Below are 14,404 nucleotides of genomic sequence, written 5' to 3' on the forward strand. Positions count from 1 at the left end.
AATGTGGTCCCCTCAGTTTGCTCGTATTTTATTGAGGATTTTTGTGTCTATGTTCATCAGGGATATTGTCTGTTTCCTTTTCTTGCTATGTCTTTAGTACTGGCCTCATCGTCATTTCATTATTATTATTATTATTATTATTATTTGTTTTGGTTCATACCCTGTCAATAGTTATGCTAAGGGCAGAAACTTGGTGCTGTGTATGAAAAGATACTTAGACTGTCTTCCTTCTCTTTGGAAGCTCTCAGTTTAGCTGTGTTGAGTGGGAGGCAGAGATGCTATAATTAGTCAATGACAAAATGGTATTTAAAATGTTATAACAGCAGAACCTCCATCGATTTTGGTCATGTTATAACTACGAGTACATATTATGGACTGTTCTAAATGCTCTTGATAAATTCTGACATTTAATACCGAGTATCGTTGTCCTTGTTTTATGATGAGGAACTTCTGAGACAGTACAGGCTTGTGCAGGGCCACATGGCTAAGTGGTGGCCAGGGAGACCCACTCCCGCTGTGCTTCTCTGACTGAAGCCTGTCCTCCTAACCACTGTGTCAAACTACCTCCCGCTGCAAATGTCTCTGAGAGGATGAGGGATCTGAGTATGGCTGTCAGGGAATGCTCCCCTGAGAAAACGAAGGATGAATTTAGAAGCTTCTGTCAGCATTCCAGCAAGGCAGCTAGTCCTGACATCAACTTCAAGAAGCACCCAAGGGGATGGGAGGGCGGTTGTCACTGGCTCTGCTTTCTTCCGATATCCCATGAGGGCGCTCTAAGGGTGAAATGGTGCCCTTGGCTTCACCATGGGTATGAGAAGGAGAGATGAAAAAGAAGAGCGTTCCAGGAAAAGAACTCCATGCACATATGTATAGAATTGAAAAACAGTGATTTCAAGCTGTGATGCGGAAGTTTCACCCATTGTACCCCAGTGGGGTACAGTGAGAGGGGCTGGAGAGACTGGGGTGTCTTTAGTACTGGCCTCAGAGTCATCCCATTATTATTATTACTAATTACTATTATTAGCTGTGTGAGAGCTATGCAAACAGGCTTAGCTTCATCCATATTGGGACCACAAGGCACCTGGGAGTGCATCTAACTTCTGCCAGGTCCCAGGTCACCAAATCAATGATTAAGAGTCAGGTTGGAAGGACGTGTCTGACTCCCTCAGAACAAAGCAGCAGCCGAGGAGCAGGAAGCAGGAAGGACAATCAAGCTGAACATAACGCAAGATAAAAATATAACCAAGTCTGAGCTCAGTGATTCTGCCATATTGTTTTTGTCTTTAGACTGAGTTTACTGGCTCTCCTGAAAATGGACTGGTATTGTCTAGTGGGACCCCACAGTGCTGGTCTGTCTTCCCAGACACAGGGGCATTGAGAGAAGCCATATTTAACATGGAGAGAGGGCACAGAAATGGGAAATTGTGACATGGTATAATAATGACCCTAATACCATAGTTATGTGACGTAATTCATGTGAAATGCTAAATCTTATTATTTTGAAACCTACTTTCACCAGAATGAAGCTAGCAATGTCTGAACATTAAAGAGGCTGTGCTTTCGTTTTGTGTGAAAATTCATTTACAACTTCTTATTCCCAAGTGAAAGACATTATATGACATGGTGTGTTATGACCTCAGAGAGAAGCTTCATGGCTGGTGCTACTTTCACATAAAAGTGAGTGTGACTCAGTGACACAATTCAGTCATAGCCTAGTCCTTCTTCCACTGTGACATTCAGGACAGATTCCACCCCCTTATCTCCCTTGAAATCATCTCTCTGACCTGGAAAAGAGAACTACCTTTTATTGATATCTGCTGGAAGGACTAGGCAAGAAAGGAACAAAGAAATCTGTAATGAACTTTTCTGTTAGTTTTTTTCAGTTTACTGAGTTTCCATGTACAGGAATACCACAGCTCAAAATTATAACGTTCACCTTACATTCAGTGCTTTTAATTACCTGAAGAATGCAACTGCACACTCCTGAAAACATTGACTTATCTGGGACCAGTTAGCACCTTCCATTAACTCTGTCACTGTCTGTTCATCCGTGGAAATAAAGGATGTTTATTAGTTCTAATCGTATAATTCCTGAAAGAGGAGTGATTTAGCATGGCACACTCTTGAGAAAAGTGGGGACTTGGTTGAGGATAAAGAGGCAGAAATTGTTCTTACATGGAAATCAGGAGATGTGTTTTTCACTGAAGCCTTGGCCCCGGGTGGCTGGCTGATGGTGGGTATGCGGGTCCATCCTTCAGGGCTTCAGTTTCCTCACATGCATATGGAGGTGGAGTTGTTGTGTCAGCAGATATGCTCGTGGGTCATTCCCTAGGCAATTTCTTTGCTTTGAGGGAAATGAACTGTTTTTTCAGCTCTAAAATTGGCTATTAACTCCTTGAAACAGTGTGTTGAGCTTCAGCTGGGATGAACATGGGAGCACCTTCCAGTTATCTCTTCTCCACATCCTTTTTGACTCTTTTCTCATAAAAGTCAGAGGTTGGGCCAACTCGTCTGTAAGACAGCTTCTTTTTAAAAAGTTCAGGTCTTGGCCTGGCGCGGTGGCTCAAGCCTGTAATCCCAGCACTTTGGGAGGCCGAGGCGAGCAGATTGCCTGAGACCAGGGGTTTGAGACCAGCCTGGGCAACTTGGTGAACCCTCGTCTCTACAGTAAATCAAAAAGGAAAAAAAATTAGCCGGGCATGGTGGCACGTGGTTGTAGTTCCAGCTACTTGGAAGACTGAGGCAGAAAGATCACCTGAGCCCAGCAGTTCGAGGCTGGTGGTGGCCGTGAGTGTGACACTGCACTCCAGCCAGGGAGATAGAGTGAGACTCCAACTAAAAAAAAAAAAAAAAAAAAAGTTCAAGTCTTTCAAGTCTATAAAAGTAATACTGGTTCTCTATAAAAACTTGTGACATAGAGGAAAAGTACACTCATTATTCTTTATGTTTATATGTATGTATTTCCCTTCCTACCTTCCAATTTTAACTTTCTATGAGCACCTGACAGGGCTTTAAGACTCATAAAGCACAATTGCCCCTTGGTATTGTGGAGAATTGGTTCCAAGACTTCCCTCATACCAAAATGCACAGATGCTCAAGTCCCTGACATAAGATGCTATAATACTTGCATATAACCTATGCACATCCTCTTATATACTTTAAATCATCTCGAGAGTACTTATACTACTTAATACGATGTAAATGTTATATAAATAGTTGAAAATTTGTACTTTTTATTGTTGTTTTGCTAATTTCTTTTTGAGTTGTAGTCTCACTCTGTCGCCCAGGCTGGAGTGCAGGGGCATACTCCTGGCCACCCCAACCTCGACCTGCTAGACTCCGGTGATTCTTCCACTTCAGCCTTCCAAGTAGCTGAACTACAGGCACTTGCCACCAAACCCAGCTATTTATTTACTTATTTATTGTAGAGATGAGCTCTCGCCAAGTTGCCCAGGCTGGTCTCGAACCCACAGGCTCAGTCAATCCACTCGCCTCGGTCTCCCAAAGTGCTGTGGTTACAGGTTGAGCCACCGAGCCCGGACCTGTATTGCTATTTTTTATAACATTTTTTATGTTTCAAATATTTTTGATTCACAGTTGGTTGAAGCTTGTGGATGTGGAACTAGCAAATCAGGATGGCCTACTGCAATTGATTTTTAGATCCCAGGGATTTTGTGAACAAGCACTTCAGCAGAGTAAGACTCCATTTTCTTAATCTAATCCATGAGCTTGAGAGGGAATGAAGTCTATTTCTAGATCATAGTATGGGCCTGGGGTGGGAATTTTATTGAGAAGCAAAAAGAAGATGCTAGATTGAAGAACTGTTATAAAGTTGTGTATCTTCTTTGGCGCCTTTATGGTATTCTTTTTTATGAATAAACACGGTAGCCATTGTTGGAGATAAGTAGCTAAGCAGAGAGAGAGAGAGAGAGAGAGAGAGAGAGACAGAGAGAGAAAGAGAGAGAGATTTTGAGGAATTGGCTCATACAAGTGTGGGGCTAGCAAGTCCAGTTGGCTGGAGACATGGGGAACAGTTGGGGCTGCAACTTGAGGGCACGTTGGTCTTTTCTCTTAAGGCCTTCAGCTGATCGAGTGAGGCCCACTCAGATGATGGAAGGTGAGCTGCTTGACTCTGGGACTGCTGACTTAAATGTTCATCACATTAAAAAAAAAATACCGGCTGGACTCAGTGGCTCAGCCTGTCATCCCAGCACTTTGGGAGGCCAAGGCGAGTGGATTGCCTGAGTCTGCAGGTTCGAGACCAGCCTGGGGAACTTGGTGAGACCGCGTCTCTACAATAAATGAAAACATTATCTGGGCATGGAGGTGCACACCTGTAGTTCCAGCTACCTGGAAGACTGAGGCAGAAGGATTGCCAGAGCCCAGCAGGTCGACACCGGGGTGGCTGTGATCATGCCACTGCACTCCGGCCTGGATAATGGAGTGAGACTCCAACTCAAAAAAACCAAAATAAAACATTCAAACTTGTGTTTAGCCAAAGAACCAAGTTCTATGACCACCATGACCTAGTCAAATTGATGCATAAAATCGATGCATCACTGTAGGTTAGTTCTAGGCCAGAAAACATCAACAGAAGATGACCGGAAACTCTGGCTCTGAGGTATTTGTTAGGCAGGAAGCACATTGAAGTTTGGAAAAATACATGAGCTTTCTTCAACTGAGGACACTGTGGGGAATTAGGTAAGACAGGCAATGAGTGTGTCCTCCAAATGTTCCATCTCAGGTCTGGAAAATATATTCCCAATTCCTACAGTGAAAAACCTGTCACCCTACACAATGAAGAAGACTTTTGTTTGGGGGCACAAGGAGAGGTGTGGGAAATCTCTTTCGTTCTTGCTCTGACTCCAAACTGGACAGCGTGGCAGTGTCCTGACACAAGAGCTGACGGGGTGGTGCCACAGGACAGCTGTTGAGAGAGAAGCCAGTGGACAGCTCAAGGGTGGCTGGGTTAGGGGGACTGACTGAAGGCCTGAGTTGCAGGGAGAAGAGTTTGCCCTGCAAGCTGTTGCCTAGGGCAGGCTGGAGATGGATTACACAGGGTGTGACCTCCTCCCAACAAAACGATGGCTCACTTCTGGAGGCAGCTTGATCTCTTCCATCCTTCCTGGAAATTCAGAAAGATGAGGAAGATGCTTTCTTTCTGTGGTTGTGTGCTTTTGCTGTGATTGGACCAGAAAACATCCACAGAAGATGACCCGAAGCTCTGACTCTGAGGCATTTGGTAGGCAGGAAACACATTCAATGTTGAAAAAATATGTGAGCTTTCCTCAGCTGAGGACATGATTGGAAATTAGGCAAGAGAGGCACTCAGTGTGTCCTCTAAATGTTCCATCTCAGGCCAGGAGAACGTATTTCCAATTTCTCCACTGAAAAAGCTGTCAAACTGTGATTTAATCTCACTTGCCACAGGAACTCTTGAGGCTCAAGTATGGATCTGCTTGATCTTTTTCTCGGGAAGATAGGCTTTCTGCAAGAATGAATATTTCTCAGTTTTGAGAGAAACAAGTGGCACCCTCAAACAAAAATCAGCCTGTGAAGATGGCACTCTCTGTGATTTCTTCTCATTTGTTTTGCTCCCCAAGTACCAGATTCTTATTTCTAGCACACCTGAGGACCGTCTTCAACTCGGGACATTCATAGGAGGCCCGACACCACGGTGGGACTGAACAGCTGTGTGGCCTGCTTTTGCCTTCTGGAAGGGGCTCAAATCGATCTTTTGACTTTTATCTCTTCATGAAATTTTTATTCGGTCCCAGAAGCTACACTCCCAATCTTTCAAGAGAATCACAGTCATCTCACAACTTAAACCGGACAGCACAATCTGTACTGCACACACGATTTAATATCACCTTAAATCTAAATCCTGCAATTATTTTGTGAATTAGTCACAGAATACTTTGAAAAAAAATGTTAAGTGGCTGTTTGTTTAATGTTCATGTGACATATGCCCCCAAATATATTGGAAACTTCAGGATATAGTCAAGGCCTTGGCCCGTCTATTACTCTGTGAGGTCTTTCACGACACATGTCTGCACATTCGTGCAGGTTGCATGATGGGCTGTGACTTGGGTTTGATGTGCACTGTTTAACTACAGGGGCCAGATGATACAACTCTTGAGTGAAGATACCCTGCTTGGAGCTAGTTCAGCCTGCTCTGTCTTGTTCTTCCCATTCTGTCTGCCATGGGGAGTCATTCTGAAGTCTTTTTGGCACAAGAACTTCCTGGATTGAGTTTGAGCTAAATATTCATCTCTTATTAGTTAGAAACACAGATTCCAAATTCCAAATTGCTTGCTCAGAAGAGTATTAAAAATTTGTTACCCATCTTTATCAGCCTGGTCAGGGGAGAGAGTAGGAGGAGACAGACAGGCAGACAGATAGGCAGACAAACTCTGGTCTAACCACGCCTGGTAAGTTCCATGTACCCGTTTCGTCAGCAAGGGTACCTGCATAATGATCATTTGTCTTCCTAACCCTGCATTGTACCCCACATCTTTAAAATAAAGAAAGAGAAAAGTTCCATGTGCCCAAATTTTAGCTTGGTTCAATGACTAGAATTGCTTCTAAACTGAGTTTCAAGAATGGTGAATGAGAGAAAAGTTTGTTAAATAGTGGTTGTTATTATCAGGGACATTATTTTATAAATATTACATATATCACAATGGGATGAAGGAGATATAAAAATTCAATGTTCACTCTATGAAAGAAATGAAAATATAATGCTACATTTTATACTTTGGGAAGTTTTATATAAAATGACAGATTTTGCATAAGTGAAGTTGCTGTGACCTATCTTAAAGCAAAACAGAGGTAGGTTGGAAAAAGGAATTGTATTTTTGGCAAATGTATTTATTTATAAAGAAAGTGGCATGGTCCACATTTGATGACCATTTGAATTCATGTTCTAATTTCAGAAATATATTTACCCTACTCTAAGTAATGCATTGGGCAAGGCTCTGTATGCAATCCTAAAGAGCAGAGATTTAAATTATGAAGGAAAATATTTTCCAGATTTTTGGTTTACAAGGTACTTAGATGAAAGTTTACGTGGTAGAATATATTCGCTAAAGAAGACCAAGGACTAACATATTCATTTTGGTGCGTTTGAATATGACTTACTGGAATCTAAGTCAGCTGGAGAAAATCTTTGGTCTTCCAACAGAACTGTGCTTCTCAGGAAGAGACTCCCTGAGTCTGTGACAATAGTGTGGCCAAAGTAGGTGGGCTGAATCTCACAGTCCATAGAGTGACTCTGGGGACCATGGAGACCTTGCTATTGCACTACTTTTCAAGAAACACTTTATCCTTGTGGCAGGAAAGCTTGTTCCTGCTTACTTGTGAAGAAGGACAATAGGGAACTTTCATAGCAAACACACATAGCACCTTGACTTTCAAATCAATCCAGTGACAAGTTAAAATTTGTCATTTGCCGATTAGTTCAAACATCTCGTATTATTTGCAATTAATTATATTACTGCTATAATGTCATTGGCTGAGAATACATTTTCAATTGGCGTCATTTTGTAAAATTGAAGGTGAGCATCCCCTAGGATCTAGCACATATTTAACCCAGGGAAAAATTTGTTTTATGTGCAAAAGGAGACGTGCAGGCATATTTATTGCAGTATGATTTTTAAATAATGTTGCAAAAAATTGGAAACAACCAAAACATCTGTCAGTAAGGGAATATATGAAGGAATTGTGGTCTGCTTATATAGTGAAATATTACAGAAGAGTTAGGGATAAATACTTAGACTTTAACAAGTGAAAAAAGGACAATAGAAAACATGCAATGGAAAGGGAAAAGGGAAATTTTAACAACCACATAAAGTTTGGTATTTTTGCCTATCAAAGAACTCTACATTTTTTATATTTGGCTACATATTGTTTTCTTTCATACTTACATATAGATAGTCCCCAACTTACAATATTTTCATTTTAAAATAGGGTTATAGGGATGTAACCTCATTTTAAGTTGAGAGGCGTCTGCATATGTGTACATTTCATCTTATATTTATTCACATCCATATACATGTCTGAAGAGGGTATCGAACTCGTAAGAGGGTTGCATCTGGGGAAAAGAAGCAAAGCTACAATTAAGATGGTGTTTAAAAGAGACTCTTCCTTTATCTATAGTGTGTGTGTGTGTATGTGTGTGTGTGTGTGTGTGTGTGTGTGTGTGTATGTGTGTGTGTGTGTGTGTGCGCGCGATTTGAATTGGGGTCTCACTCTGTCACCCGAGCTGGAGAGTGGTGGCACAATTATGGCTCATTGCAGTCTTGACCTCCTGGCGTCGGATGATACTTCTGCCTCCCCCTCCCGAGTAGCTGGAACTGCAGGTGTCTGCCATGATGGTTGGCTAATGTTTTGGTATTTTGTAGAGATGAGATCTCTCTGTGTTGCCTAGGCTGGGCTCAAAGTCCTGGGCTCAAGCAATGCTCCCACTTCAGCCTCTCAGAGTGCTGGAATTACAGACACAAGTCACCGTGCCTGGCTTATAGTACGCTTTTATAAATCATTTGTGTAGTAAAAATAAAAACATGTAAAATTATGAGTAGAAGAAACTACTTCAAAGTGTAAATAGTAGTTAATCCTGGATTTGGACCGTAAGGACTATTATTTTCTCATTTGCATTTTTCTGAATTTTCCAGAAGTTTCAAAGCCTTAAAGAAGGAAAATGATTTATCCTTTTATATTTGCTGCTTTCTTTTATTGTTGGATTTTCATTTTTGGAAAATTATTAGGATTTATGGTTTAATGCAAGAGGAAGGCTTTTTCTGTAACTGTTATAGCTTCTGTTTTTAAAAGAAACCAACGGTTCTAAGGTATTTGGGTCTATAGAACCTTAAGTCTTATATGTTTATAATGTCTATATAACCTTAAGTCTTATATGTTACAAAGTTTCCTTTAAATATATAGATACAGGCTGGGTGCAGTGCCTCATACCTGTAATCCTAACACCTTAGGAGGCTGAGGCAGGAAGATTGCTTGAGCCCAGGAGTTTGAGACTAGACTAGGCAACATAGTGAGATCTTGTCTCTTTAAAAAAAATTTAAAAAGCTAGCTGGGCATGGTGTTGTACACTACATTTTGGAGACTGAGGTAGCAGGATTGCTTGACTCTAGGAAGTCAAGGCTGCAGTGAGCCATGATTTTGCCATTGCACTCCAGCCTAGGCAACAGAGTGAGACCCTGACTCAAATACATATATCAAATACACACACATGCACGCACACACACACACACACACACACACACACACACACACACAAATAGCATTGCCTAGTGTGAAAACAGTGCGTTCTAACAAGAAGATATAGTTACTGAGTTATTTAATAATTTTGATTGAAAATAACAGCTCCTATAAAATTGTGCACATTTTGCCACAGTCAACTCAAGGGAAACATAAAACGATATGTAGATTTTAAAGTAATCTTATAAAGATTCGTGAGTCAAGTATTCTAAGATAAAGCAACATTTTATGATGATGAAAATTTTTATTTTGAGAATATGAGGGGAAGCAGTGATAGTGTTTTGTCTCAGTTTTTTACTGACACTCTAACGTCCTATAAAATTTTTCTGATATGATTTCCCTTAAGTCTCACATTTTCAAACACATTATTTAATCTTTCTCCTATGCTTCCTGCATTAGACATAGAAACTCAGCTGAAGTTAGTTTATCAAAATGACAATTGCTAGCCTCGCGTATCTGAAAAGTCAAGGGTAAATTTGGTCTCAGGTATACCTGGGTCCAGAGCTTTGCCTTTCCCCCCCTACATTTTGTCACAATTTGTCCCTGTTTGGTTTTAGTCTCAGGCTAGCCTTTTTCTAGTGTGGTCAAAATGGGCACTAGTGGCCCAAGGTGCTCATTTTCCTTACAGGTCTGACCAGATAAACAACATAGCTCTATTTTATTCAGGAGTCACATCAACGCTTGCAAATATCCCCAACTGGCCTTGCTTGGGTCATATATTCCCCATGGAAGAAACACTGTATCCAGGGAGATGCCACCCTCAGTTGTCTGGCCTTAGTCACCATGTTAAAGGCAAGAAGAGGCAGATGGTTGATGTCTCTACCATAATCATGTGGCTGGTTCCCCAGCAACAGAGTGGGTCTAGGCAGAGCAATGCCAAAGTTGACTATATGCCATGGCATTTGTTTGTTCCTCTGTTGTGCCATGAATACTATAGACCCTAGGGCTGTGATAACTTGTTTGTCACCCCCCACTGAACTCTCCGTGCTTAGCAGTAGAAAACACACCTTGCTCACCTTTGTATCCCCATTACTTAACATGATCCATGACATGTAGTTGACACCCAATTATTCACATGCTGAATAGAGTAAGATGTCAATTAAGGAAAAAGATTGTTGATTGTGGAGACACGTGTTTCTCAAAGTCATTGTTTTGTTGATTTATTTTAATATTGTATAGAAGGTAATAGCATTCCTGGGCTGTGAAGAAAAATGAGGTATTTAATAACTTTGGTTCAATTCAAGCAATAGTGTGATGTTGAATTGATGTGTGACATCAGTATTATTTTTCAAACGAAATCTGTTCAATGGACACATTGCCATATATAATACTCGTTTTGCTGTCGTATAAATACAGCCTAAAACAAATGATGTAACTGCCTTTAGTCCTGTGAAGTACTCTGTAGCTAGCTGCATTTGTCTGGCATCTCGGACTAGTATACGGTCCCAGAGATGCATGTTTGTTGTAAACAGCGTACCTACCTAATGATTAGTGTGTGATGTGCACTAGTTTTGCCTTAATTATTTAGTTCTTTAGTGCTGTATGTTTGGCATAAAAAGATAACTAGCTTTCAAGTTTCTAGAAATAATGGCAAAATAGAATCAACATATTATCATCTTTCTTTACCTTTGCATGTTCCCAGAGACTTGAGGTTTAACAAAATAAGAGAAATTCCAGGGAGCATCTTCAAGAAACTCAGAAACTTGAACACTCTGTGAGTATCTATTGCTCATCTGTAAGTTTTCTAAAATTGTGAGCTAGTTGGATTGCAATTCACCATGAAAGTCATTTTGAGCGTAAAGAACGGCAAGTAGAAGAATGACACCTGGCTAGATGCCTCAGCATCAGAAAATTATGTGGCGTTTTACACAGCCTACGTTTTTTCTGACGTCTCAGCTTGAGAAAGATTCATATTTGTCTAATTGCAATTTATGTTCTATTTGCTTAGAAAAGCTTCAAGAGCAGAAGAAGCGAAGAGAAAGAGTGGTTAAATAACTTGTCTATGGTTCCTATAGCAAGAAAGCAGTAGAAACAGAATTAAAACTCATGACTTCCTGACTCCAAAGCCCTTGCTTTTCCTAGTATGCCTCTGGTCTTCTTATTAGTGATGCTACAAAAAGCCTTTAAATCACAGAGAGAAAAAAATGACAACTTTATAACTAAGCAATGAAATGTGTTCAGTGTTTAAAGATAGACTTTCTATTCCATCAACATATGTCTATTATCTGTCCCGTGCTTACCGCTTGGTTGGTTTGGGATCTGGATTCAAATATACATACCCCTGGTGTGACAGACCTGATGGTCTGACCTCGTGAGGCAGATGGTAAACTAAAACCCAATTGTAATACACAGATAATAAAAATATGTATATAGTAGGTGCTAAAAAGAAAAAGAGGACTGTAATGAGAATGCAAGGGGCTTAAAAATATTAAGCGATCGATACTTAAACCATCCTACACTGCATTTAGATTAATACATAGAATGAACACCCTGAGTGTTAAGAATGTTTAATGTGGCTAGACCCATGTGGGTGCCTTTGTCTTTTTGTCATAATATCCTCACAATAGAGCTAGTAATCTTAGACTTGGCTAAACAGCTCCCAATATCCAGGCCCAGTTAACCTTAGGGCTGAAATCTTGACTTAACACTTTTTCATGTGGGTTTCTTCCATTCAGTGATGGCTGAACACATATATTTCATCACAGTGTCTCTGGTTGGGATGATATAAGGGCACAAAAAGGTAAGAACTGCAGAGCTGTTATTTGTTTAACAATAAAGCAGTGGCTTTCAAAGTCATGTATGCAAAAAGAGTTTCCTGGAGTGCTTGAAGACATGCAAACTCCCAGCTCTCTTCTCCAGGGGTTCTGGTGTAGCACTTCTCAGAAGGGACCCAAACGTCTACATTTTAAATATTCTGAGGGTCTGATACTTGGGGAGCACCATCACTGACGCCTCCCACCACCATCTACTGAAACATGCAGATGATAGACAAACAAATATTTTATGCCTTTATCAAATTGTTGATATCAAATGTCATCAAATCTTCACTAGAGGTAGTATCTACTTAAGAATTCTTTGAAGAGTGTGACAAAATGCTGATCTCTGTTGGGGGTTGACCCCGTTTTTAATTTACAGTATATAACATAATAATTATTAATGAAAAATTCACCTCTTCACTGGATAGAAACCATGCCTATTATTAATTTGTGCCTAAATGTTTTTAATACAAAACCATGATAAAATAATTAATAATTAAGATGTTAATCATAAGCTTCCATCTATATTAGCTGCTTTAAGTACGCTATCTCTATTCCTTGCCATCATGCTCTGTGGTGGTATTATTTTCATTTTGCAGATGAGCAAAGAGATTTATAGCTATAATTCAATTGACTCAAATTCATACTTCTAGAAAGGAACAGAATCAGGGTTCACACTCAGTATAATCTGTTAATTATTGGACTCTTTTTCTCAGGATAGCATTTAGGAAAGCTACTTTGGAATAACAGATGGTGGATCGTTTAAATAGTAAGTTGTGTGGTGTGGTGTGATGTGTGTGTGTGTGTGTGTGTGTGTGTGTGTGTGTGTGTGTGATTGAGAGAGAGAGAGAGAGATTTTCTGTTCAGAAAATGAGCTAAAAAATGAGACACTGAAAATACCTGAGGTTGCAGAGGACATATGTTAGACCAGTTAAGTGAAGAACCAAAGGGCTTCACTAATTTATTGGAAGAGCAAAAGGAAACAAGGGTAATTTAAAAAAAAAGTTAAAATTTTCATGTAGGAATATTAAAAATTCTGACCATATGGCTCTTATACCAACATAGCAATACAAAGCGAAATCAAGCATCTGGTGATTCTACTTCTTTGCCTTTTCTTTGTACTAAATTGCATAAGTGAGTCTCTATTTTCTTACAGTTTAAAACAAATACCAACCACATTGCTCCTCTATTATAAAGGAGTGGGTGTTCTCAAAAAGAGGTGGCATTTTTATATTAAGTACAGAGCATGCTAAGAGGTTTATTTTAAAAAAAAATCTGGAAATGTTACGTATCACTGGTGCCCAAGCGCTAGAGGGTAAAATCAAGGATCTGTTTTCTAAAGACCCTGGATTTCAACTCATGCAGGCAGCCAAGAGGTGCCTGGCAGAAGTCTGTGACTCACCAGGGTGCCTCGGCCTTCCAGTTTCTGGATGAAACTGATAAGAGCAATATTTTTGAGAAACAGGCTCACTCTCAGTGGTGGACAACACAACTAGGCTTACAAAAAAGATGGTGGAGACCCAGAGAAGCAGAAGTAATGAATAAACACCAATGACAAAAGATTGGTATGTACCACAAAAATAAAATAAAAATAAATGCATGCTGCTGTTTAAGGAACAACTGAAAAATGCAGCTCTGAGTCCAGGGCTGATACCTCTAGTTCGCCTGCATTCTTCTGGAAGAAAAGCCTGATTAAAAGGCAGGGCGGAGAGAACCTTTTCAAGAAAGTCAGACGTGAGTGTCATTTCTGGCCCTTCGGTTGTTTTGCATAATTTGGCAAGTAATTTAACTCCCTAAGCCTTAAGTTTATTAACAGCTCACCCAGCTTTTTATTTGGAAAATGTCAAACCTACCCAAATCTGAAAGAACAATGTCGTGATGACTTTGTACCCTTTTCCTAAATTTACTAGCTAACATTTTGCCCCACTTACATTTCTCTCTCTCTCTCTACATACACATATATGTGTATGTGCATACATAGATGTGTATATATGTATTTATTCTAGAGTATGTATTTATACGTATTCCATATATGTATTTATGCATCCTAGGTAAGATATATAGCTATAGCTTCAGTACAAAGAGACATATAAAATAGGAGACAAATATATATTAGTATTAGATGGCATCACATTTTATTTTCTATTTGTTTCTTATCAGTTTATAAAACACAATTTATTTTTTATATTGACATTGTGTGCAGTGACCTTATTAAATTAATCCTTAGTAATTCCGATCATTTGCTTCTAGGTCTTTTGGATTTCATATGTGCACAATCATGTCCTTTGGAAATAGTTTTTCTTTCCAATCTTTATACAGCCTCAGGGGGGCAACATGAGATGTTAACTGTAGATTTTTTGGCAAGGTTTGTTTTG

General features: G+C 39.9%; 1 protein-coding gene across 1 annotated transcript in view; it reads left to right on the forward strand.

Moving 5' to 3' along the window:
- Positions 1-590: 590 nt before the first annotated feature.
- The window catches only part of LOC103261061 (peroxidasin-like protein), a 334,905-nt gene continuing 321,091 nt past the window's right edge, over positions 591-14,404 (forward strand). The window contains 2 exon segments of the mRNA XM_021712669.1: positions 591-808; positions 10,916-10,987. Of these exon segments, the coding sequence (XP_021568344.1) occupies positions 591-808; positions 10,916-10,987 (290 nt within the window).

The sequence above is a fragment of the Carlito syrichta genome, unplaced genomic scaffold (assembly GCF_000164805.1).
Source record: "Carlito syrichta isolate Samal-C Ts95f unplaced genomic scaffold, Tarsius_syrichta-2.0.1 Scaffold303580, whole genome shotgun sequence".
In the NCBI taxonomy this organism is placed as follows: Eukaryota; Metazoa; Chordata; class Mammalia; order Primates; family Tarsiidae; genus Carlito; species Carlito syrichta.